Raw genomic sequence first — 24102 nt, forward strand, 5'->3', positions numbered from 1 at the left:
AAAGATCAATGTTGAGAAAGCCAAAGTTGGAGGGTCGTAATTTGGCATGATACACCCACAGAATGTGCGAAATTAGAGGGAATAAATAGGAATCGGTGTGTTTTTTGTGGGTTCCCCTATCCGGGGCCCCTGGCATGCGGGGCTGGATAGAGGGAGAGGGCCTCGGAGAGCTAAGGAGAGGGGTGGGGGGGCGGGGGACCGCGTTTGAAGTTAGGTCGGGCCAGCTGCTGTTCTCCTTAATAACAAGAGGGGAAAGGAGGGAGGGAGGGAGAGATTGAAAGGAGGAGGGGAGGAACGGGAGGGGAGGGAAGGGGAGGAGGAACCGGAGAGGGGAGCGAGGCGAGAGGGAGGAGAACTAACTGCCCAGCCAGTTTGCGTCACTGCCTCGCAGAGCAGAGAAGAGCGAGCAGGGGAGAGCGAGACAAGTTTGAAGGGGAGGGCAGGCAGAGTTAGCAGCCCCCGAGGCTCTCCTCTCCCACCGCCCATCCCTTTCCTCTCTTCTCCCCCAGCCTCTCTCTCTCTCTCTCTCTCTGCCCCATAACTTTTCTCTCGAAAACCCCCTATTTAGCCAAAGGAAGGAGGTAAGGGGAACCCTCTCCCCTCCCCCCTCCAAAAAACCCCCAACTTTTCCAGTCCGGAGAAAGCAGGGAAGCGAGCGGGCACCCGGCTGGCCATGGAGCTGCTGTGCTGCGAGGTGGACCCGGTCCGCAGGGCCGTGCCAGACGCCAACCTGCTTTACGATGACCGCGTTTTGCAGAACTTGCTCACCATCGAGGAGCGCTACCTTCCCCAGTGCTCCTACTTCAAATGCGTGCAGAAGGACATCCAGCCCTACATGCGCAGGATGGTGGCCACCTGGATGCTGGAGGTAGGTCTGCAGACAGACTCCGTCTGTCCCCGTCCGGATACTCGGCCCCCCCACCCCCCAGCGCAGGGACCCTAAAACTGGGAGAGGGCAGGCTTCGCGCTCGCCGCCCCGCTCCCGTGCGCGTGGTTACCCCGCGCCCTTTGGCGAGACGCGTGGCTTCATTTCTGTTCCCTGCAGGATGCAAGACTAACTGGGGGAGGGGAGGGTGAAAGGGGAGGGAGGAGGAAAATCTGGGAAAAATGAGGCTGTCCTGGGGCGGGGGTGGGGGAGCATCCCGCGCGCGTGTGCCTGCATGTGGCTGCCTCTTCTTCCCACCCCCATCCCGACCTGTCTTTTGCGAAGCCGCGGCTGCTTTCCGTGCTGTGAAGAAGGGAGTAGGAGTGTGAAATCGGGGCCCCAAAGTAAAAAAAAGCAGCCCCCCCAAAGGCCAGAGCAAATTCGTCCTAGCCTCAGGTCCCCGCATGTGGTCGCGACTCCGCGTTGGCACTTAAGGGGGGGGGGGAGAAAGAGGGAGGGGGAGGAGGGAGGAGGAGAGAAACGGAGAATTCAGGAGCCCCGGAAGTCGCCATGGAGAAACGTGTGTTTTAGGGGAACCCAAAAGAACCACTTTTTTACCCTTGCTCCAAATCTTTGCCGAGCAAGCCGTGTGCCCACGTATGCACAGCTCTGGACCTGCCGTGGTTTCGCCATGTTGCTTTGCAAACTCCGGTTGGAAAGGCTGGAAAACGTCGCCCGCTCCCCCCTCGCACCCCATTATGCCGGCCACCCCACTTGTAATAGTGCCCTCTCCCCCAACCCCCACCTCACGAAGGTTACTTACAGTTTGGCTTTCCAGTTTCCTCGGTGCGGAGATTTGGGTGGGGTAGGAAGGGGGGGGAGGAGGAGGTGTGTGTAGGGGGGGATGTCGGGGCACCCCTAAAGGAGAGGTCAGAGCGCCCCGTGCCTCTCTCCGGTGGCTCCCCGTTCCTCGGTTTTCCCCCAGCTCGTCACCACGATCCCCAGTTTCTGCCCTTGTGGGCCGCAGCCAGACACTCCCGCCGCGGCGCTCACCCCTCCAAGTTTCCCCTCGGGATCCAAAGCCCCAGGGGTCGAGATACAGACCTTTCCGGCACCCGAAATCTCCGTTTCGGGAAGCCTGGATCCTCTTTGGGGTTTTCACGCCAAAAGGTCTTTTCTAGGATATTTCCTCGATTTTTAATTATTTTTTGAAACCGTCTCCCCATGCTCCGAGTGCAGCCGCCGAGACTGCGGCTCTTCCTCCTCTTCTCCCTCCCCCTCTCTTCCCCACCTCTCCCCACCCACCCCCCCAATAGCGGCGCCTGGGCTGCAGGGACCCCCCCGGACATTTTTTCCAATTGTCGGGAATGATAGAGCAGGGTCCGAGGGTCCGAATGAGACCAAGAAGAAGACCCCCGGAGCTTCCAGAATATTTTTATTGATTTTTTGAAAAGATGACGAAATCCAAAAAAGAGAGTGTGAGTGAGTTAGAGTGAGCAAAGAAGTCAGTAGCCAAAGGGAGCGTCGCAGAGCCGGGCGGCTACTGCGCGTGTGTTTGCCTTCCCGGGTCGGATCTTCAATTCACCTCTTTTTTTTTTTACGTTGCTGGGGAATACCCCAGCGCCGATGGGTTTTTTAGATTTACCCCGTTTTCCTCATTTTTATTCTTATCACATATTCTACTCCCCTCCCCCTCCCCACTCAAAAATTAAATATTTTTGCTTGTTTCCATAGGTTATGCCTGTTCATTTTTTTTTTTTTTTTGTCTTTTCCTGGTACTATTCCCTCCACCCCCTTTCCCCCCAACCCTTTCCCCGCTCCCATTGTAGGTCTGCGAGGAACAGAAGTGTGAAGAGGAGGTCTTCCCTTTGGCCATGAATTACCTGGACCGCTTCTTGGCTGGAGTCCCAACTCCTAAGACCCATCTTCAGCTCCTGGGTGCTGTCTGCATGTTCCTGGCCTCCAAGCTCAAAGAGACCATCCCTCTGACGGCGGAGAAGTTGTGCATTTATACTGACAACTCCATCAAGCCTCAGGAGCTGCTGGTAATGACCCTCTCCTTTCTTCCCCCCTTTCTGTGCATCCTTCCCTCTTTGCTCTCTCCACCCCTGATAAGCTTCTACCCACTGCTCCCCAAACGAGTCCTTTGGATCCCAAATTACCACACCGCTGGAATTTTCACACTTGGAGGAATCAGCGCTTTTAATATGAAATGTTTTTGTGTTCCTACTGTGTGCCAGGCACTGTGCTAAGCACTGAGGATACATCCATGAATAAGATCGCCTGAGACATTTCTGTGGGTGAAATTCATTTGCAGTTGTGTGTGCGGGTGCGTGCGTGTGTGTGTGTGTGTAGGGGAGACTTGGGACACAGTGATAACATTTTAATTAAATTCCAAATTTTCAACCACTGAATTCTGACAGAATAGTTCGACTTCTCACATGGTAGGAAGGTCTTCATATGATAAGAGTGTGTTGTGATGTGTCCCCTAAGAATCCGGAGTTCAAAGGTACTATCTGTAAACTCTCAAGATACCTGTACATAGTAGCTGTTCACTAAATATCAATTCATTGACTTTGGAGCCAAGTCACAATGTGGCCTCTTATTGGAGGAATCTTGAGGTCTGGGTTCCTAGCTCCAGTGAGGCTGTGACCTCTGTCCGATGACAGGGGTCCTCTCTTGACTCTGGTTTTCTGCCAGCAAACCTCCCGAACGCCCCCCGCCCCATCTAACTCTTTTTCCCTGCAGCTTCACACTTAAGGCGTCCATGTTGCAGCAGTCTGGAATGGTAGAGTGGCTCCCAGGCCCACCTTCCGTGGTCTGCCCACCTTTCTCTAAACTGTTTGGAAAAGGGGGCCCCCTTCTAGCCCCCCCTTCCCCCTCCGTACTGGCAAGGCCTGCACAAAGTCCACAGGGCTAGGACTGGCTGCTAGAACTGAGCTCTTTGTGAGAGGCCTTCCTTTCTGGGGCTGTGCTGCCATCTAGTGGCAGACATGTGCAAGGATGGGGGAGGAATTGCGGGGAATGTCGAGAGGGGCATGAATGACTTCACCTTTGAACCACTGCCAGATTTCAGCTGCTTCTGGTTTGGTCCGGGAGGCCCAGAAAGGTGCTTTCTTCTAGGAGATCTGCTTCCTTTAATAATAGTCCAAGACGAGTGGTTCATACTCACATTCCCCTGTGAGAAGAAAGGGCTGGAATTTCAAGCCATCTTAGAAGACACTGGTTGTTTAATAATTTTGTCTTTTTTTTTTTTTTTCCCATCCCAACCCTCTGTAAAAAGCCAAGGCAGACTTAAAAGAATGTAAAGGAAAAATTGTTAGAATTCGTTACTAGTTTGTTTTCTCATGGGAGACCAGGAAAATGAATCTTCTATTTGGTTCATTTGTTTCAACGTGATGGTGGACCGTGGTGTTCTTCAGGACACCCCAGTTTTTTCCAGGACCAGACAAGCTAATGAATATTGCTCCGCAAAACCCTGCCTTTTTTCCCATTCCCTATTTCGTTATCCTAGAGGCTGGGATCCAGAGGAGTCCTATTTTACACCAGAGAAAGCTAAGGCCCAGCAAGGGGAAGGGAGTCACTCCAGATCACACAACCACTTGGTGCTACAGGAGGGGTCTGGGGGCTGTGGTTGCTGTGGCTTAGCAAATGGAAGAGAGCCTGGGGGTTTTTAGGGCAAATGGGGGAGCAGGGTGCACATGCACGCTGGTCTCTGCCTCTCTTTCTTCTGAAGACAATTAATGGACAGATCCGTTTTCCCTCTAATTGCACATACTTTTAGGGTTTCCTTTTTGGCTTGTTTTACTTTGAACACAAGTCCCCAAATGTATCCCAATAAGGGAGAGAAGAAGTTTTTCACGAAGTGGGCTGGTGGTGAGAAGCCCACGAGAGATGGGGTTGCATTGTTCCCCCTCGGCATTGAACGGAGGGATTCCGTTGACTGTGCACAAGCACTTTCACTTTGCCCCAATCACCCCCCCCCCGCAACATGGGGTTGCTAATGACCATCCAGTGGGTCCTTCAGTCATGATGACAAAGACCTATGAAACATTTAGGTGAAAGGGCACTCTGTGGCTGAGTGTCCTTTCCCCAAGACTTCTGCATTTGGTGTGGAGGGGAAAGTTTTAAAGCAGAGAAAAATGGCACTTTTTGGCACCAACTACAAGTTAGCTAATTGGTTGCCAAGGAGTTGGGCCCAGGAACCTTATTTTGAGCTTTATCTGTGTGCATCATTTTTCCATGAGGATTAAAAAGACTATTAATCCAGCAGTAGAGACATAGACAATAAATTACTACCTAAGGGCCACAATGACCTTGGCAGTATCTTTTCTGAGGTTCAGCTTTCTGGGTGGGCAGGCAACAGCACTGCCTGCAAGTCAGGGTTGGCCAGGGGTGGGGAAGCTGAAGAGGAAAAGAAATGGGATAAAATAGAGTCTTGGCAACAGCTACCTGGGCCCTCATTGCCTGTCGCGCCTGCCACTGGAAGCCTAAGAAGAGACGCCAACAATTTCCAAGCTTTGGGGGGCACTTGGACAAATGCGCCCGCCTCCCCATCCAGCGGCGGCCTCAGGAGCATCCTTAAAATGGGTCTGGATCCCAACATACCCTCCCCCCCCCCCCCACTGCCCGGACACTAGGTCAGCCTTTGGGTTTTATACTCTACTCTTCCTTCTTCCTCCCTCCCTCCCTCCTCAGGAGTGGGAGCTGGTGGTGCTGGGGAAATTGAAGTGGAACCTGGCGGCCGTCACTCCTCACGACTTCATCGAGCACATCCTTCGTAAGCTGCCCCAGCCGAGTGAGAAGTTGTCTCTGATCCGCAAGCACGCGCAGACCTTCATTGCTCTGTGTGCCACTGGTAGGAGCAGGCGGGAGCCGGAGGGGCGGGCCTTGGGAGGGGTGGACACAGGCTGAAGAGCCCTTTGGGGGGTGGTCAAGGGGAGGCTCGCGGGGGTACTGCCTGGCGTGGGCCTGGGGGGCTTAGGAGATGGGTGGTCCCGGGTAACCTAGAGTACCAGGTTTCATGCCCCGGCTGTGTTTTCCTGACTTTATCTGAGCTGGTATATTCTTTTTTCTCTGCTAAACTCATAAATGGTTTATGACGACAGGTGTGGTTAAGGGGAAAAAAAAATAGTGCCTGTTAAAATAATTCTTTATGATGTCTAAAGTGCTCTTTGAAGATTATATATACTGCTGTCTGGTTGTGTTTAAATCTTTAATCTTTTGAGGAAAAGGATGGCTTGGAGATAAGCCCAAGAGGAAATTTGGGGGGTGGGGGCAAATATAGGTTAAAGGAACACTGTCAAGATAAGTACGCGGCTTGCCCTGATAAGCAGTAAGGGAGGCCAAAGGAGTTCTTTTTACTGTAGGGCACATATGTGCAGCTGTTCCCTCTGCTGGACGGGGGAGTAAACCTGGCTGGCTCTCAGCAAGGACGCACGTTCTGAGCACTAGGTTCTGATGCCCTCGCTTCAAGTGCTGGTATTTTGATTTTGGTTGCAAGCTTTAACATAGCAATCACAACTGGCTTTTCTATATTAAAAGCTTTCCACCCACCCTGTTGATCCCACAATTGATACATAGTTCTTACTGGCCCATTTGCTTTGCATTTCCCTAATAAACTAAAGGCAGTAGTTTGACACTGTCTCATTAAACTGAACCTTGGCCAGTTTCTACCATTTTTTTCTTGGTAGTGGCCATGGGAGAGACCCTGGAACCTTAATCATCCAGGGGAGAGGCACCATAGGTAAAGAACTGACCATGTGGGCAGATCTTTGGTTTGGGGGTGGGAGGTTTGGTGGGAGAGTGGGGAGGGCTGGGGTGCAGAGGGATTAGCCCCAGTTTGCCAAAGGTGGTTGAATTTTGTAGTTGGGACTGGGGGGGGCGGTTAACTCCTTTCACTGTCTTGTTACATGGTATTCAGGAGCGAGTACAGAGGGATCACACAGTATGCAAAAGTGTATATGCTCTGTTCTCAGTCAAAAGGTCAGGCTTTGCTACTTCTCACTGGCTGACCTTGGACAGGCTGCTTAACCTCTCTGAACCTCAGCATCCATCTGCAAAACACATCTGGGGGATACATGATCTTACAGCCTTTTCAGGGTGGTTAGGAAAAGGAAAATCAGAAAGAGACACGTGCAAGGAGGTACTTGGTGAACCGAGGAATGTGTAGACAGTGTGTTGTGGTCCTACTTGTGGGAAAATGCCACCGTCTCCCACTTGTAACTATATCCAATTCCAGCAGGACCCCTTGCTCTGCCTTCACTGGCTGGAATGTAGGATTCCCTGACATGCACATTGGATGCTCGGGCATGGGTTTTGTCCCACTGGTTTTCTGCGGTGCTGCCCTTCCAGATCCAGACCGGTCCCATGACATGTGTATGTGCCCTGGGCCCCTTTGTGGGAGAGTGAGCTGCCCTGCCCGTATCCCCGAGGGGGCTGTTGTTCAGAACCCCTGTGTATACCTTGCTGCCTTTTAGACAGTAGCCTAACCATTCTTTTGCTTCCTCTCTTCTGCTGTCTGGCCTGGGGCCCTAGAGGTCAGTCCCTCATTGACTTGTCATTTTGTCTCCCAGGCCTGGGCTGTCCCTTCCTCTCCATTGTCATGATTCACTGTGGGGGAGGGGTCAACCAGTCCTTTTTTTCTCTGGCCCTAGGACAGCTGACCCCTTGACCCTAAGCTCCCCCATTGCCCAGCTGTTAGCCAGAGTTCTGCTTTGACCTTGTGTCTTGACTGACAGATCTTTTGGGGTCTGTCCACCCATCCCTCCATTCTCATCTCTGATTGGGGTGGAGATGGTGGGTGGGATTACCCAGGCCTGGGTAGATCCCCAGATTCTGTAAAGGCCCATTCTCTAAAATTGGGGATCCCATCCCCCGCTTCTGATCTTCTTGCCTAGATCCTTGGCGTGGCTGCCAACTTGGGGCCAGGGTGAGGAGCCTGGGCCTCGGGCCCTGAGGACAGAGGCCCAAGGGGTGGCACGGGAAGTCACAAAGACTGCCTTTTGGGAGACTTGAGCTAGACTTGGACAGGAAGTGAGGAAGGATAGAAGGAATAACTCCAACCGAATAAAAACCACAAGCCAAGTACTCAGCCTTAGGTGTGGACTGGTCAGAGCAAGGGGGCGGGGGCGGGCGCTTCTCAGAAGTTTCCTGAGTCTGGGAAGGATGGGTCTGTCTCACAAGGCTTTTCTTTCTCGATCTGTGCTTGAGTCTGTGTGAAGGACTGGGTTAAATAGCGTCCTCACTGTCGGGAGTTTCATAGCAGTTGGCCTGACGGCATCAAAGCCAAAGGTTGCTTCTCTTGGAGGAAAGATCTTCCAGTTAGAAGAGATGCTGCGCTTTGGGTGGGGCCAGGGTGTGACAGATGGTTGAGGGCCTAAGACCGCCTGGCAAGTAGCGGGCGCAAGGTAACTGAGAACCAAAGGTAGGTGGTGACACCGAGGCCGTCCCCTCTGCTCTGTGCGCCTCCCAGCTCCGTCCTGGTCCCCCCAGCCCTGAACATTCTGCCCGGAAGCCGAAGAGGCACCTGTAGCCAGGGTCTGGCCGGCCTACAGTGGGCCCTGAGGAGGTGGTCGCCAACCCTGGGGGGTGTGGCCAATTGATGGGGAGAGCTGGTTGTGAATGAGCTGGCACTCGTCCCGTAGTCTGTGTGGGGAGTGCGTGTGTGTATGTGTGTGTGTGTGTGTGTGTGTGTATGAAAGGGGAAGAGAGAGGGCAGGAGAGCAGAGAGGGGCCGTGAGAAGGGGAGGGAAGCTGCAGTTCTCCTTGCCAGCCAGAGGGTAAGAGGGCCGGGCAGAGAGGCACCCTCCTACCCCCCTCCCTCCTCAGCTCAGAATGGCTTCTGGCGGGAGAGACCGCCTGCAACTGCCCGGTGTCCCTGTCAGGGCCAGTCGCGGTCCGTGGAGGCACTGGGGTGAGAAGTAGACCTTCATAGCTGCCGGCCCCTGGCGTCCCCTTTCCTGGAGCTTTGGATCCTGGGGAAGCAGAACTGAGCCTCAGTGTCTCCCTGGTTGTAGCCCTGACGGTAGAGTCCCCCAGGTCTGCAGATGAGGAAAGAAGGACCGTGGAAGATGACTCAGGATCGCACTCGGGCACTGGAAGATTCTTGATGCATGATATCATGCTCAACAGATGCTTCCAGTTAGTCTAGAAAAGCCAATGACATTGAGTTTGAACTTGGTGTGGGGGTGGGGTGGAGGTGCTTAACCTCCCAGGCCCGTGGCACCCCACATGTCCCTCTTTTTGCCCAGGGCCCCACCTCAAGGTGCTGGGCTAATAAACTCTTTGCACCATGCCCGTGAGCCGTGCCGCCCAAGGCTCCTGACCCCAAGGTCCGAGCCCCAGTGATGATAATACTGCTTGTGTTCCCAGTCTTCCAGGCTTTCCCTAAAGATGCTTCATGACCTTCCATCATGAGGTGTAATCATAGCTGGGACCCAGAGAGGGTAGGTGACTCACTCGGCCCCTTATCCAAAAAGGGGGGTGTGCCCTGGTGGTTGCCAGGTGGGAAGAATTTAGACCACCTTCCCCTCTCTGAGCCCCTGCACTGCCTCCATAGCTGACAGGGTGTGGAGCCGAGGGGAAGTGGCAGTCTCCTCTGCACGGGCACCCCGTGGGGACAGGCAGTGGGACAAGGTTCTCTCACTTGCCATCTGACTGTAAAATAAATGAGGCGCAGGCTGCTTGCTATTCTCCAGCCGTCTCCCTCCCCTCCTCCTCCCACCGAGGCCTTTGGCTTTACGTTGCCATCAGCTTGGCGTGGCAGTTCCTGCCCCACGCGCGCATCCTATTCCGGGGGGTGGTAGGTGAGGTGTGTGCTGCTCCCAGCATCGGTTGGCCAGTGAGCATCCGCGATCCTGGCCTTTTTAACTTCCACCTTGCTGCAGGTTGGAGGAGGGGGAGAGACTGGGGCGTCCCTGCTTCTCTTCAGCCTCCGAGCAAGTCTCTCTCGCCCCCTAGTGGTGATCCAAAGCACAGCGGTCACTCTTGGACTTCAAGGTCTCCGTCACCATAGCCAAAACAATTCGCGCTAAACTTATGTGCAGGGCCATCTAATCTGTGGTTTCAGACCAGCTTAGCTCAGAGCTCTTTCTTCAGTGAAATCTTACCAAGGCGTGCAGATACCAAGTCTATGAAATGTGGAGCCCTCGCTGCCCTTGTCCAGATTAAGGAGCCCAGTCGGACCCCAGGAGTGCCTATGGTGGTCTTGGGAAGTTAAGTGGGTTGTGCAGGTCACACAGCTTGCTGGTGCCATCGCTAGGACCTATCTCTCTGACCAGGGCTTGCTTTGGGGGGCTTTTCTTGCACTTCTGATAGGAAAATCACCCTGTATTCCTTCGTGGGATGTGGGAGGTGGCTTGAGGAGCTATTCACATTCTGGTAAGTTATAAAGAGCCCTGGGTTCACAGTCCGAGAGTCTCAGCCTTAACCCCAGGCCCAGGATCGGGGATTAGACAAGTCAAGAATTCATCGATGCAGGGTGCCTGGGTGGCTCAGTCGGTGAAGCGTCTGACTCTTGATTTCAGCTCTGGTCATGATCTCAGGGTCGTGAGATCCGAGCCCTGTGTCGGGCTCCATGCTGGGTGTGGAGCCTGCTTAAGATTCTCTCTCTCCCTCTTTCTCTGCCCCCTCCTGCCCCCCTCAATTGCACTCACATGCTCTCTCTCTCTCCCCTGCCGCTCAAAAAGAAGAAGAATTCATTGATTTCACCTGTAAAAGGAAGCAGCGTTTTGAAACTGATGAGTTTTACGATGGTTTTTATTAACACCTCACCACTACTACTTGGATGAGTAAGCGACCAATAGAGCTGGGATTCTTGCATTCATCATATGAGGGCCCTCGGTTTCTCCCACTCCTGACAAACCAGCATGAGGCTTTGGGGACTCGATGAGGTCATTTCTGGGACACAGAACACAAGTGATAGGGGAAGATTTCTCCAGGCAGCCCAGAGACCTCATTCTTCCCGGCGGTCTCGGCACAGTTGGCCTACTGTGAGCATCTGCCTGTAGCCGAGGGATGCGGGACACCTTCCTCCTAATGCCTGCCCATGCTGAACAGCATCTCCCAACGGTCAGGATTATCCTTCACAGTCCGAGAGAAGGTTCCCATGGTCAGAATAGTGGTAGGACACTGCTGGCTTGCCAGGAGCCAGGCACTGTGTTTTTACATGGATTAGTCCTGTCCTCAGAACAACCTTATGAGGTGAGTACACTTCTCCTCCTGATATGCTGGTGGGAAGATGCAGGCTCAGAAAGGTCAGGTAACTGGGCCATCTTCACACAGCTGGCCGGTGGTAGGACAGCGGCCTCCCCATACTCCAGCTTCCAGTTCTTGGAGCTGTTTGGCCCACATGCTTCCCATGTCCTCAGAGAGTCCTCCTAAGTATCTTCCTGCTCCTGTCCCCTCGAGCACCCCCTTTCTTTTGAGAAGTGTCTTTTTTTTTAAGATTTTTTTTTTTTTTTTTAATTTACTCATTTGACAGGTGTCTTTACTGGCTACCCATGCAGTGTGCACCTAGCCATTTAGAATGCACCGTGCTGGGTTCTGTTCCTACGTTTTTACCTCGGGGCTGGGGGTGGGGATTAATCCTTGCTGCCTGGGACAGGGAGGAACACTTGTGACGACTCTGTTGGAACCCATCACTGGTCAAGGCTGCGGAGGAAGGAGGGGTCTCAGGAAGTCACCTCGGAGGCTAAAGATAAACCCTTACTCCCTGAATATGCCTTTTGCCCCAACATATAGCTCATTGGTATTTTTGACCAAGAGATGTAGAGATTGCAGAGAGATTTTTTACTTGGTATTTTACTTTTGCTGGAATAAAATAATATGAGGAGGAAGTTTTACAAAATTACTTGTATTTCTTCCATCTCAACAGTGGGTACGTTTATATACGTTTTCTGTGACTCCTCCTACTTCAGTCACATGCACGGGCGTATATGCGTTTTTATGCATCTATTTCTGGAAGGTTGTAATCTTGGTCATAGCATGCATGCATGACGTTTGATTTTTCTGCTCCCCCCGCCCCCGCCCCATCCAAGTGGTAAGTTTGAACAGTTTTCAGTCCAGTTATGTAGCCAGAGTTTAAGGTTTCCAGGAGTGGCTGAGTGGGTTGGGTGAAACTTTCCATGGGTGAGTGCAGAGGTTAGGTAAGTAGAGCTAGTAAGAGGACACGACCCTTCAGATGTTTTATTCGGGTGTTTTTCTCTCTGCTGTTTCCCCTACCAACAGAGAGGGGGGTGTCCCTGAGCAGGGTCCTGGGGCAGCCCCTGAGGTCGTGCAGAACTGTCACTGCTCTCTGTGGTGAGAGAGGCCTTGTGACTCCCCGGCCAGTGGAAGCCATGCTCCGTTCTATTGATGCTTGCTTCTTTTCTTGGGAGTGGTTCTCATTTTAGAGCCTTAAGGAAGAGCAAAATAGAGCTGGAAGGCGCCTGGGGGATTAGCCAGCCTTTGACCTAAACCACGAAGAAAGAAATACATTTTATAACACAACTCAGGATATACATAAATGGACATCAAACTGCTACGAAAGTTTCTCAAGACAGTATTTACTCTTACTACATGATTACTTCCTGATACTTTCTATCCTGTTCAGTTAAACAGCAACAAAAACAACCCACCACCGGGTTTCATGACCCAACAGTGAGCTGCAACTAGAAGCTAGAAAAACACTGATCCAACCCCACCCTTTATTAGACAAACGGAGTGCCAGGGGCTGGGGGAGGAAGTGACTCACCCAAGGTCCCACAGTCACACCGGGCTTGTAATGCTAATGTCACCTTTGGACTTAACCGGAGGAGAGCCTCGCAGTTGCTCGGGAATCTCAAGGAAGACTGTGCTTTGCTACCGCGGTGGGTGGCAGAGGGGCAGCGTAGTGGTCACCCGGCTTCCCGCAGCTCTTTCCTGGTGGGGGGAGCACTACCCGGCCTGCGCAATGCTCCCCATTTCTGGGACACAGGCGACAGTATCCCCGGGAGGATGCCCCTCAGCATTTTCCTAGCAAAACAAGAAAGGGGCGAGGTATAGTCCTTCTGGCAACTTTAGCCCCTGCTGCACCCAGGGACCACCCGTATATACCCCCTGGCTTCCAGAAGTTAATTAGTTTGCTAAAATTAGGAGTCACTTTTGCGTGCAGTGGGACAACAAAAGCTAGGCATGTGTGAGGTGTGCTTCCTGGTCGGAGGCCTGGGACAGAGGAAAGGGAGGGCCAGGGATATCCTCCTGTCGTTCCCTGCCAGAGGCTCCCACCCAGGTCCTTTATGGGCCCAAGGCCATGGGCTGGCTGTCTTGTCTGCATTATGAATGTCACAGGGGGAAGCTAACGAGGTTATTGGGCAGAGAAACACTCCTGTGAGCCCATGTGGAGGAGACCTACAGCAGAGCGGGATGCAGGGAGGCCGCCTTTGGCACCATCCATGGGGATAGAGAAGGCACGGGAGGAGTTAGTAGACAAGTGGACGGCAGGCTTGGGGCAGAACGCTGTGATATACATCCCTCAAGAGGTAGAAATGGTGAGTGGGCTAAGGAAAGAAAGCCAAGGAGAAAGACAGAATGACAGAAGGCCAGGCTTGCTCTGTTCATGGGATTCGGCCAAGATGGGAGGTGTGTGCATGGTTCAGTGAATCAGCCGTGTTGCTACGAACACCACCAACTTGCTGCTGGACAATGGGGTCACCTATCAAAGTGCTTTAACGGAATATGTGGCTTAATAGGGCATTGGACAGGAAGAAGGGGAAATATTATGTTACACTGTTTTTATAGTTCAGGAAGAAGGGAAAATGTTATGTCACATTGTTTTTACAGCTCAGTCTAATGGTGGTGCTGTAAATTGAAGTGTGACCCATGCCCCCCCTCTGTACCTCCCTCCTGCCTCCGCCCTTCCCCTCCCCCCCCCCCACAAGTATAGGCAGTAAACTCTGGAGTAATGCTAGAACCAGAGGTAGCACATTGTGGAGGATTTGCTCCACTCCGGGACTGACTAAAATGAGTGTTGGAGTAACCTCTTTACCATATCAGCACAAGGAGTGGGAAAGGGCACTTTCAGCTCTCAGAAGCCTACCCTTTCTCATCCACCACATGGGGGTAATTGTGCGCAGCTTATATGGTGGTTGTGTGAATTAGCTGGCATATAACTCAGACGGGACTGTACACGTGGGTCATTAGCAGCTATTAGAGGGCAGCAACAGAAGTCAGGTGCGGGTGTCCTTCTGTCCTCCTGATAACTGGGAAGTAGGTGATCTTGGTCACCCAGCCTCTTTGCGGGAGCACTCAGAGGAACCTGAGGGGTTTGGTCTCGCAAGCTGAGGAGCATATGAGCATAGGAACATGCCCTCTGTTTGCTTTTGGAGAAATGAAAGTGGATGAGTGTTTGAGCTCCTTAAATTTATCCTCATTTTGTACTTCTCTTTAGCAAACCACTCTTTTTTTCCAGCAAGAAAATAGGACCTTTGGGCCCAAGAGCCATAAAATCTAACCAAGTCATCCATCTGATTAGGATGCAGTGGTTAATACTGGTTAATACCTGCTTTCTCTGTCCTCATGTTCTAAGGGTCGTTGGCATTGGGCTAGAAGTTGGGGATTTGTGTGAAACTTGGCCCTCATCCCCTTGATTACTGCTTCTCTCGCTTCCTTTTTTTTTTTTTAAATGAAGTCATCTTTTGTTTTGTGCCATATTAGTCCTTGTTGACTGTCCACAAAATAATAGGGCAAGATCACATCAGGATTACTGTTCTTCATAAAATTTTACTTGCTTATGCTTTTCCTGCCGCCACCACCTAGATCCCTTGGTCTGTCTCACTTGTATGGCACATAAGTTACCTTGTCTGGACTCATCTCAGACGTCCCTGCCCTCCTCCTGCCATGACCCCCAGGGGAGAATGTACCCCACTCACCTTCCTGCCCCTTGCACACGTGCTAACCCCAGGACTGTGGGGGCCTGGATCTCCCCTCTGAGAATTTACTATGTGCACTCAGATAAGCTCTCCACCTTCTCTGCCTCCGTCTCCCCATTTTGGCTCCGGGCCCGCCACAGTGACGGCAAATAAAGAAAGGGTGTCTTGTGAAGGAAGACTCGGGAGAGGACGTGTCTGTAGGGTGAGGGGTCACCTGTACAGCTGACTTTTCACCATCCTATTTCTGAGTACCTTCAGGCTGGGGAGCCCCGCGAGCCAAGTGCTTCCCGGGCCTTGACCTTCGGCCTCTCGTCCTCGCAGATTTTAAGTTCGCCATGTACCCGCCATCGATGATTGCAACTGGAAGTGTGGGAGCTGCCATCTGTGGACTCCAGCAGGATGAGGACGTGAGCTCGCTCACTGGCGATGCCCTGGTCGACCTGCTGGCCAAGATCACCAACACGGATGTGGTAGGTGGACGCCATCTTCCTGGTTAAAACCAGATGTCTCTTTTCTCGGCTCAGGGAAAGAGACACTTGGCTTGATGATAATGTGTTGGAGGTATTTTTTTTGTTGTTGGTCGCGGTTTCTGTTTTCCAAGATCAACATCCAAGATAGTACAACATTCAATAGATGAGGCTTCCTCCTCAGGGTTTGAAAGCCTGTGTGCCGTAAAACAGAGAAAAGAGCCTAGCTAGCAGATGCAAGGTGGGAGGAGGGCTGTTTACTAGTTTTCCTTTGTGGTGTGGGCTTCCCCGTGGGTCTGAAAGGCTGCTCGTTTCCATTTATATTCGTGCCCTCGGGCTGTCTCTCCCCCACAGTGTCGCGCTCTGCTTATACCCACTCAGGCGGAGACACCGTGGAGAGAGGGCTGGAGCCTGGCTCCACTGCGCTGGGGGCGGTGGGGGTCCAAGAGGTGCCCCACCTCGAGCACGGTGTCTGGCCTTGACACACCTCTCAACCCCACCTGCCTCTCACTTCCCTTTTGTTTAATGTGGTAATGGATTAAGAAGTACTGCTAAAAGAATAAAGAGCCATAGTAATTCAAGGAACTATGATTAGCTATAGGTTTTTCCATCCTTGTGCCCCGTGGACCGCCCAGAGGCTTGCCAGAATATGAAGCTCCTTAGAAGAAAGGTCTTGAGAGACCAGGGTCAAGTGAGGCTCTGATTCAGCTGGTAGGAAATTGCAGTCCTTAGAAGGTCCGAGCCAGGGTGGCTCTGAGAGGTCAGAGAGGCCGCTCCTGCGTCTTCCAGCGTCTTCCAGCGGGAGGCTCTCCATGGGAGGTGCAGAGAGGGCTGAGGTAGCCAGCTGAAGGAGGGGGAGGGCAGTAGCAGAGCTGGGGCTAGAACCCAGAAGCTCCAGCTCCCCGCCTGGAAACGTTGCACTCCGCTCTTGCTGTAGCTCCTGACTCTTTTTGTTTGCGAAAGGCCTCTGCTTTGAAGACAACTGGCCTGTCAGCTGCGAGGCCCTCATGTGTCACCATGGAGAGGCTCAAGATGCAGGGGGACTTCACCGTGCCCCCCCTCTGGATGTTCCAGGGAGATTCCGAATGCCCTGCTGTGGGAATAGATTGAGTCAAGAGATAACGTGGCTTACAGGCCCATCGGGGGTGCTGAACAGAACGTTGACAACTCTGAGAGCCTAAGGCTGCAGCTTGCTGGCTTTCTCACCTCCCCACCTGTATTTTGCCTTGGCCTTTATTACCATCTCAAGGAAGTGGTGCAGGGAGGTGGTGAAGGGCCTCATGGAACAAACCCAGGGTCCTATTCTGAAGCAGTTCTTAGATATGCTTTTCAAATTCTAGGTCCAAAACATAGGCTTTTCACAAAGACCTGTGCTACCATGTACTACATGGTTTCCGAAACACAGATGGCGAAGACCCTTCCAGCGTGCTTCATGTGAAGAGTGCTTTTCCCATCCTCCAGAGGCAAATCTGGGTCAGAACTTAACGTTTATAGAAATGATAAGCTTCCTTCCTTTTCTGAGTATCTCCTATTAAGGCTGCCTTACAAAAAGGACTCCCAACGGCAACGAGCTTAAGACAGGCTCTTCCTCAACCCCCAGAGACAAAGATGTCAGTGACAACAGTTTGACCCCCAGGCACTGTAACCTCTTTCAGATATTTCTAGACCTGCCCTGACTGGCTGGTGGCTCCATGGGTCTCTGGCCTTCTCCCACGTGTCCCTTTATCACCCCTTACTGGTTTCACATGGACAGAGGTCACTCCGGAAGTGTCACGGAGTCGCTTCAGCCGCTTTTCAAGACTGCAAACCATTTCTCCTCTTATACTAGGGAAACCGCTTGCCTCTTTCAGATACTATGTAGCCAGTGCATCCGAGGTAGCCATCAGACTGGGTCAAATGGATACAAAAGCCATCAGCCTGGGTCAAATGGATACTAGAGGTCTCCTACGTCTCCCAGCTGTGGAACTGGAGATGCATGTGTGCCCCATTCTTACCAGCGGGCCTCTGGTTCAACATTTTAATATTAACAACCAAGCTGAACAGAGGAGAATGTAAACTCCGTAGCACTTTTTCAGATAAAAATCTGAGACCTCTGTGAGTTCTAAGCTTACCTCTGGGCCCCAGAGGCTTGCTCACTCTCCCCCTAGGAATGTTCTTAGTAAAAAAGCTTGAGCAACATTGGGCAAGGCTGGCCACCTGTGCCTGACTTCCAAGTGCTATAGGTCTCCTCCCATCCGTCAGGCCATGTTCTCTGAAGTACTGAGGCTGAGTGAAGGAAAAGAAAAGCACTGGAATTCAGAAAGCATTAGTATCTGGAGGGAGGCAAGTTTTGCTTCCTGAGCCCATTTACCATTTCGTGAGTCAAGAAGTGATGTGTTGCAAGCACTTACTCTCCGTTCATTTCTGGAAGTATTTATTAAAGGCTCACTTGTTGCAGACTTGCATGATGAACAAGGAATGGATGGAACCAAGGCAGAAATTGGGATGGGTGGGTCATGTATGGAAAATAGGAGATGATCTCCTGACTTCAAGGAACTCGGCAACTGTAGGGGAAATCAAAAGCAAAGCATGCAAAATCCTAGCACATGAAGATCATCAGCAAATGAATGCTGAAGTGTTATGAACTATAAATGTGGGAGGAAAGCAACCCAGAGGAAGAAGCTCGCTAGGCCTAATGTGAAACGCAGGCCTCCTGGAAGAGGGCACTTGGCAACAGAAAATGTCCTTGGAACGGAGAAACAAAATGTGGTATGTATATGCAGTGGAATATTAGTCTGCCTTAAAAAGGAAGCAAAATCCTGACACGTGCTGCAACATGGATGAGCCTTGAAAACATGCTAAGTGAAAGAAGTCAGACCTGAAGAGACACATATGTGGGGCCACTTATAGGAGATACCTCGCATAGTGGAGTTCATGGAGACAGAAAGTAAAATCGGGGTTACCAGGGCCCAGGGGGTGGGAGGAATGGGGAGTTCTTTAATGGGTATGGAGTTTCACTTTGGGATGATGAGAAAGTTCTGGAGATGGATGATGGAGATGGTAGCATGACCAAGGGAATATACTGAATGCCACCGTACACCTAAAAATGGTTTCCATGGTAAAATGTTATGTTCAGTTTATTTTGCCACAGTTAGAACACACACACACACACACACACACACACACACACACACACACACACACACAATATACTTTCAGACCCACACTCTGAAATGCCCACAGGATTGTGTTGAACTCTCCCATGGAGAAGTCAGGTGCCCAGGACCATGTTCTATTAAAGCTGGCTCCAGCAGAATAGGACAAATGGGAACCAGGACCTGGTGTCCCTACAGTTCTGTGCCTGCCCCGTGCACCTTGCTATTTGTGGTCTCCTCGAGCTGATGGTGTTCTCTCTCCATGCATTGTCAGGGGTCGGACTGGGGAAAGCGGGTCCCCTGGATTCCTATGAGACAGGCAGACAAGTTTCTCCGGCTCACTAGCCAGCGGCAGATAGCTTTGATCGGAGGGACCCAGGCAGCTCTGAGAAAGTCGGTCTTTGTTGCTCCGTCTGGTTGCCAAAATAAACCAAAATGCTTCATTCCAAAGAGAAAGCTGAGTGAGAAGCCTGACAGTTTTACAGGGAATAAAAGTCTCAGAGGGTGGTATATTTTAAGTACTTTTTCCTCCCAGTCATAAGTGTTGCTAAAAACAGACGCCAGCCAGCGAGGCGGTGCTGGCTTTGGGGAAACTTCTACCGGGGCTTCCGTTGCCAAGGGTGAGTTTGAGAGGAGGGCTCGAGCGTCCTGGTTCCCCGGTGAACCTTTCCCTGCTCCGCCGGGCAGACTCGGGGTTCCTCTTCCGTCCCCTCGGCACTCGGCTCGTGCTTTGTGCCAGCATTTATCTCAGCGTTCCTTGTCTATAGAGCCTCTTGAACAGGACCCAACTTTTACTGTGCTCTTTATCCAGAGCCCCTGGCAGAGGCTTGGGAATGATGCTGAAGAGAGGGAGGGAAGCCGGAAGGAAGGAACGGAGGACACAAAGGCCAGGCATATGGGCTTAGAGTGTGTTTCTGAGTCTTTGGTCTCCCCAGGTCTTTGGGAAAGCCCTATAAGCCTTAATTTACACACCAAGGTCCTGAGCAAAACACATCACCTTCACGTGACACAGTTTTACAGACTGATAAAAACGCAAGAGTCAGGCTCACGGGCCGTGACCTTGCTGTGAAGCTATTGGGAGATAATTTGATGGAGGCAGACGCTAGTTCCCTGGTCCCTATATTCCTCCTTTTCTACATTGGTTACGTTAAAACTCTGTCTCGTACTTAAATAGCACGTAGAGAAGATTCAGTATACCCCTGTGTTAGGGTCATCCTGGCATGTTAGGATCATGGTCGCCAGTGAGCTGTTGAAAACCCATTCGCTGTGCAGGGGAGGAAGTCTTGATTTTGACTACATGCTCTGGTCCGGGTCCCCAGCCCTGTGTCTCTGTCCTCCTCAGTGAGAGGCACCGACCCGCTCACGGCACACCTTCTCCTGAGGGCCCCTGTACGGCTGGGGCTGTCCTTTGTGGACCTGACGGGGCCTGTGGTCAAGGACCTTGTGAAGAGTGGCCGGAGGGGAAGCTGGGCGCGGGGAGGGGGACGGAATCGAACTGGAGGCTCATGCTTCCCTCTCCTGCCTTATTTCTTCTGCGGGCTTCATTTGGTATGCAAGGAAATAAGCCAAACAGCCTGTGAAGAAAGGAAGAATGAGATAGTTTCCTAAGTTGTCTCTGCCTGAGTTGGCCGCGGGTCTGGGGCTCATTCAGCCCTTTGTCCCCCTGTTGAGTGCAGTGCGTGTGTGGTGACAATGGCGTGATGCAGTTACACTGGGGGCTAATGGTAGGAGTTCCGTCAGCCCATTCATGGAGGCCGAGGAGGGTGCAGGGCGCAGAGCCCGAGCCAGCACGCAGAGGAAGTCGGAGGCCCGTGTAACGAGCTGGAGATCACAAACACTGCTGTCAGGGCTCCGGGCTGGGGGGCAGGGGCCAGGGAGGGAGCCGATCATCATCGGAGTTGGAGGTTTGCCCGACCTCCAGCACTGTGGAGTGCCACCTGTCCAGGCTGACAGACGAGCATTATGGCTTTCCTTTTAATCAGCTTAATTCGGGGCATCTTAACACAATGACCGGTGCTTTCGGAGGCTGCCGGAAAGCAGAGGTCCCAGAGCTGCTGCATTTTGCATGCATGTAGCATCTTTTCACTGGACGAGCTGTCCGGTGCCCCCCCCTCCCCTGCCCACCAGTCCCTTGGGGCTACGTCTCCCTTTCTTGGAGATTCTCTGCCCTGTATGTCTTTCCTTAGAGCTGGGAAGAAGCAGAGGGTCTTAGGGGAAAGAGTTCTGAAGCTGGAGGCTTGCCCGTTTAAAGCCAGGCTTAGCTTTTAACTCGAAGGAACCGGGGGACAAGCCAGTTTCAGTTCCGTTCTCTAGCCGTACAATGAGGGCGTGTGGCTGTTTGAGCCCCAGAAGCCGTTCAGACCCCCAAATCCCCCGACTCTGTAATTGCCTCTGTGTGGCGTCTTGTGATTCTGCCCTTTGGAAATACTATGGATTCTGCTCTTCCCCAGCTTTGCCTCCTTTTCTTTTCGGGCCCTTGAACTGGCCCCCCCCCTCTTTATTTCCTTCTCTCAGCTTGACCTTCCAGCACCAGCAACCCTGCTGGGTTTGAGGCACGTTCCCCCTCTCCAGGTCACCGCTCCTGCCACCCCAGTCCCGTGTGCCATCCTGCCCTGCTGCTTGGGAGAGTGGGAGCTCCTTGGGCGGGAACGGGGCTGTGTGGGGTGGGCATGTCTGGCTCAGGTAACAGCACCACCACACATTTCCTTCTCCCTTCACTTTCCATCAGCTCACAGAAAATTCTTGTGCTCTTTGCAAGTCCAAGGATGGTTCCTAACAATGCTAAAGGAGGGTATTAAAATACAGGGAGTGAGTTCTGTCTCCAGGAAGGGGGCGTGATGATGTCTCTTTCTCCACCATCACAGAGTAGACTGTTTGACATGGTTCTTGCAAGACAGACACTTGCCCTTAAGTTTTTTTATCCAGTTAAGGATGGGTGATCTGCACTTAAAACTCAAGCTGATCATAGCCGAGCTGTGAAGAAGGGGAACCTGAAGGAGTGGTAGGCCGAGGCCCCAGAGAGCTTTCCAGGAGTGAGGGACATGATTGAGCCCAGAGAGGGTTAGCTTCCCGCTCTGTCCCACGTGAATCTAGAAGCGAGCCGGGGATGGAGTTCAGGGTCCCTCATTTCTGGGGTAACTGCTATAGTCATTTATCTCTTCAAGTAGGAGGTATCAAAGATCAAGAGCCTGGCCATCATCAGTCATGATTTAGACTGAAATGAAAACAGGGCCGAGGAAAGTGCTTTACATGAAACCTTCCTTTATTTTATTCAGGAAGGCCGGTATGTGTGTTCTTGGCTGGAACTTACATAAATGTGACACTTGAGGCATGTTATCTTCAGTCCCATGGCTCTGAAAGTCCAGTAGAAGTGACTGTCCAAGGTCCCAGCCTTCCCTGTAGGAATTTTTCTAGAACCATTCTTTGAGGTTTCAGGCTGCTGGAAGGGAAGGCTGAATGCCAGAAACAGTAGAATCGCCGGCGTCCCAAAAGCGAAGACTCTAATATGGCCCCAGATCAGGTCCTTTCGCTTTCTTGAGCTTTGTCTCCTTGTGTGGACGACGATCTTTCTCAGGGATGCTGGTGTGGCTAATGCAGTGATAATCATGGAGTCCTGCGTTAGTCATATTTTTGGGGTGGAAGGTGGGCTGACCTTGATGACCTCCCCCTGGCACCGAAATACAGCCTCAGAGGAAGGAAAGCTGGACAGAATCGGCCGGAGGCACTAGGGCTCTTAGTGGTGGGCAGGGTCTTCCACACGACCTTCACCTTCATGTCAGGGAGTCTTCACCAAATGGCTGTGCCATGGGAAACCGTCTTGTTAAAGAGGCCTCGTTGCTGACACCTGACTGGCATTTCTTTTTGAATTTAGTGGTTCAGAGCTATTGTCTGTCCCTCCCCTACACACACAGTCCCTCAATCAGCTGAGAATCCTGCCATCCTCTTTAGAGAACAAAAGCCCTTTATGCCACACCTGAAATTAATAGAACACATACGTTAATAATACTTCGGGGGGGGGAAAAAAGCTCTTTATGCCCTATGCTTTGGATAGGATTTGTCCTCCATGGAGGCAAGCATGTGGGTACCGTCCCTGTGGTATGGAGGGTTCTGACCCATTCCCCCTGCCTCCTTTTAAACATAACCTTCACCAGCTCCTGAAGGACCTCTGTAGCGGAGGGGCATCCCATCACAACTGGCTGGATTCAACTCTTTATTCCCTGCGAGAAAAAAGAAAGAGGAAACTAATATTCATTTCAATTCTGCAGCCCCTCATTTCTCAGTGAGGAGTTCAGGGGAATGAGGGAGGGCAGAGGGCGCCCGAGACATGAGACGGGGCTTTTGAGGATAGTGTTATGCCACCAACATGGCCTCTCAGAACAAGTCGGCTTCTTCAGATGGTGCTCAAATGGAGAACAAGCCACCTACTCTGGCTTTGGAAGGAAAACTGACCGTGGGCCCCACTGTCCACCTCTGATGCACGACCTTCCCAAGGAGAGTTGAGAGTTGTTTACCTATAGTCGTTTGTTTGCCTTGTTTGCCCACACCAGCTTTATCTTTATTTAAGATCAGTTTTCTTTATCGATTGTAAGGCTTTCGGGTTTTCTGATATCTTCTACTGAAATGGAAATGCCCTTAGAAACGTTATGCCTTTAGCCTTCGCCCCGAGCTCACGGGGGCGAGTGGTGAGTGACCTGGAAGCACAACCCCTGGGCGTGGGCTTTGGAGGAGGAGCCCAGGGAAGGTTTCTTGTCGATGGTTAGGGGATCAATCGACAGGGTAGAGGATATGGCCAGGGCATGCCACAGAAGTCTGAGAGATGTTGCCAGTCCCTGACCCTTCAGCTTGTTCAGGGTGGCCCAGAGATCTCTGAGGCTGGGTTCTGTCTGTCTTGTTCCACGATCCACCCCCAGTGCCAGACACATGGTGCTTGCCTTCAGCAATCTGGAGCAAATGCTTATCCATATCTCATCTTAAAGAAATCGAAAGAATTCTTTCAGACTCCAGGACGGGTTTCTTGTCATTCATAAGAAATGGGGTTCATTTATTGAATAGAGCACCTGAGATACATCATCTCAAGAGTTGACCATTACCCTATGAGTGTTTTTCATCCTTATTTTACAAGTTGGGGAGCAGATCCGAGAAGTGAAATGACCTCGTTGCTCCCTGCAAGTATGGTGGGCGGGTCGCAAATACTATCTCCCTGTTTTCATTTGTCTTGCATGCTGGGTGATACTCCATCTCTGCCCTTAGCAACCTGCGGCTGTTGTTCCTAATCTTCAGTTTCGTAAAAAGCTGTAGTTTGAAACGTGGAATGGACAAGATAGGAATGGAACATTGGGGGGCATGGAAACTGTGTCCCTGAGTAGTTCAGTCCAACTTTATTTTAGATCTTCAGAAAATAAAGATAATGCTTTTGTGCTTGGCAAACAGTAGCCTCCAGGCAGTGAGAATTGCACAGTGAAACAAACAACAAGGGAAGCCTAGATTAAGCTGTGGGAAGACGCAAGCGGAGTCGATTTAACATGTTTTCCAGATGTAGATGCTGCTTGAGTGCAGAAACAGAGCATTGCAGAGGAGAGGCGGGGAGCATATCTGCTAAGAGCGATTCTCTTTAGCCCACTTGCCGCTAGGAGCCAGCCCCTCCCTCGTGACACCCATGAATTGCCACGCATTCCACGGCACCCCGCTAACCAGAAGCTTCTGCCTGGGGCAAACTTACTCTGAATTTTCCCTACCAAATATAGACT

General features: G+C 51.8%; 1 protein-coding gene across 1 annotated transcript in view; it reads left to right on the forward strand.

Moving 5' to 3' along the window:
- Positions 1-365: 365 nt before the first annotated feature.
- Positions 366-24102, forward strand: part of CCND2 (cyclin D2) — a 29795-nt gene continuing 6058 nt past the window's right edge. The window contains exons 1-4 of the mRNA XM_028120980.2: positions 366-868; positions 2695-2910; positions 5564-5723; positions 15076-15224. Of these exons, the coding sequence (XP_027976781.2) occupies positions 674-868; positions 2695-2910; positions 5564-5723; positions 15076-15224 (720 nt within the window). The 5' untranslated portion in view covers positions 366-673. The remainder of the gene's footprint in view (positions 869-2694; positions 2911-5563; positions 5724-15075; positions 15225-24102) is intronic.

This window comes from Eumetopias jubatus, unplaced genomic scaffold (assembly GCF_037043125.1).
Source record: "Eumetopias jubatus isolate StellerSeaLion01/CBP00866 unplaced genomic scaffold, mEumJub1_p1.0 scaffold_8, whole genome shotgun sequence".
NCBI lineage: Eukaryota > Metazoa > Chordata > Mammalia > Carnivora > Otariidae > Eumetopias > Eumetopias jubatus.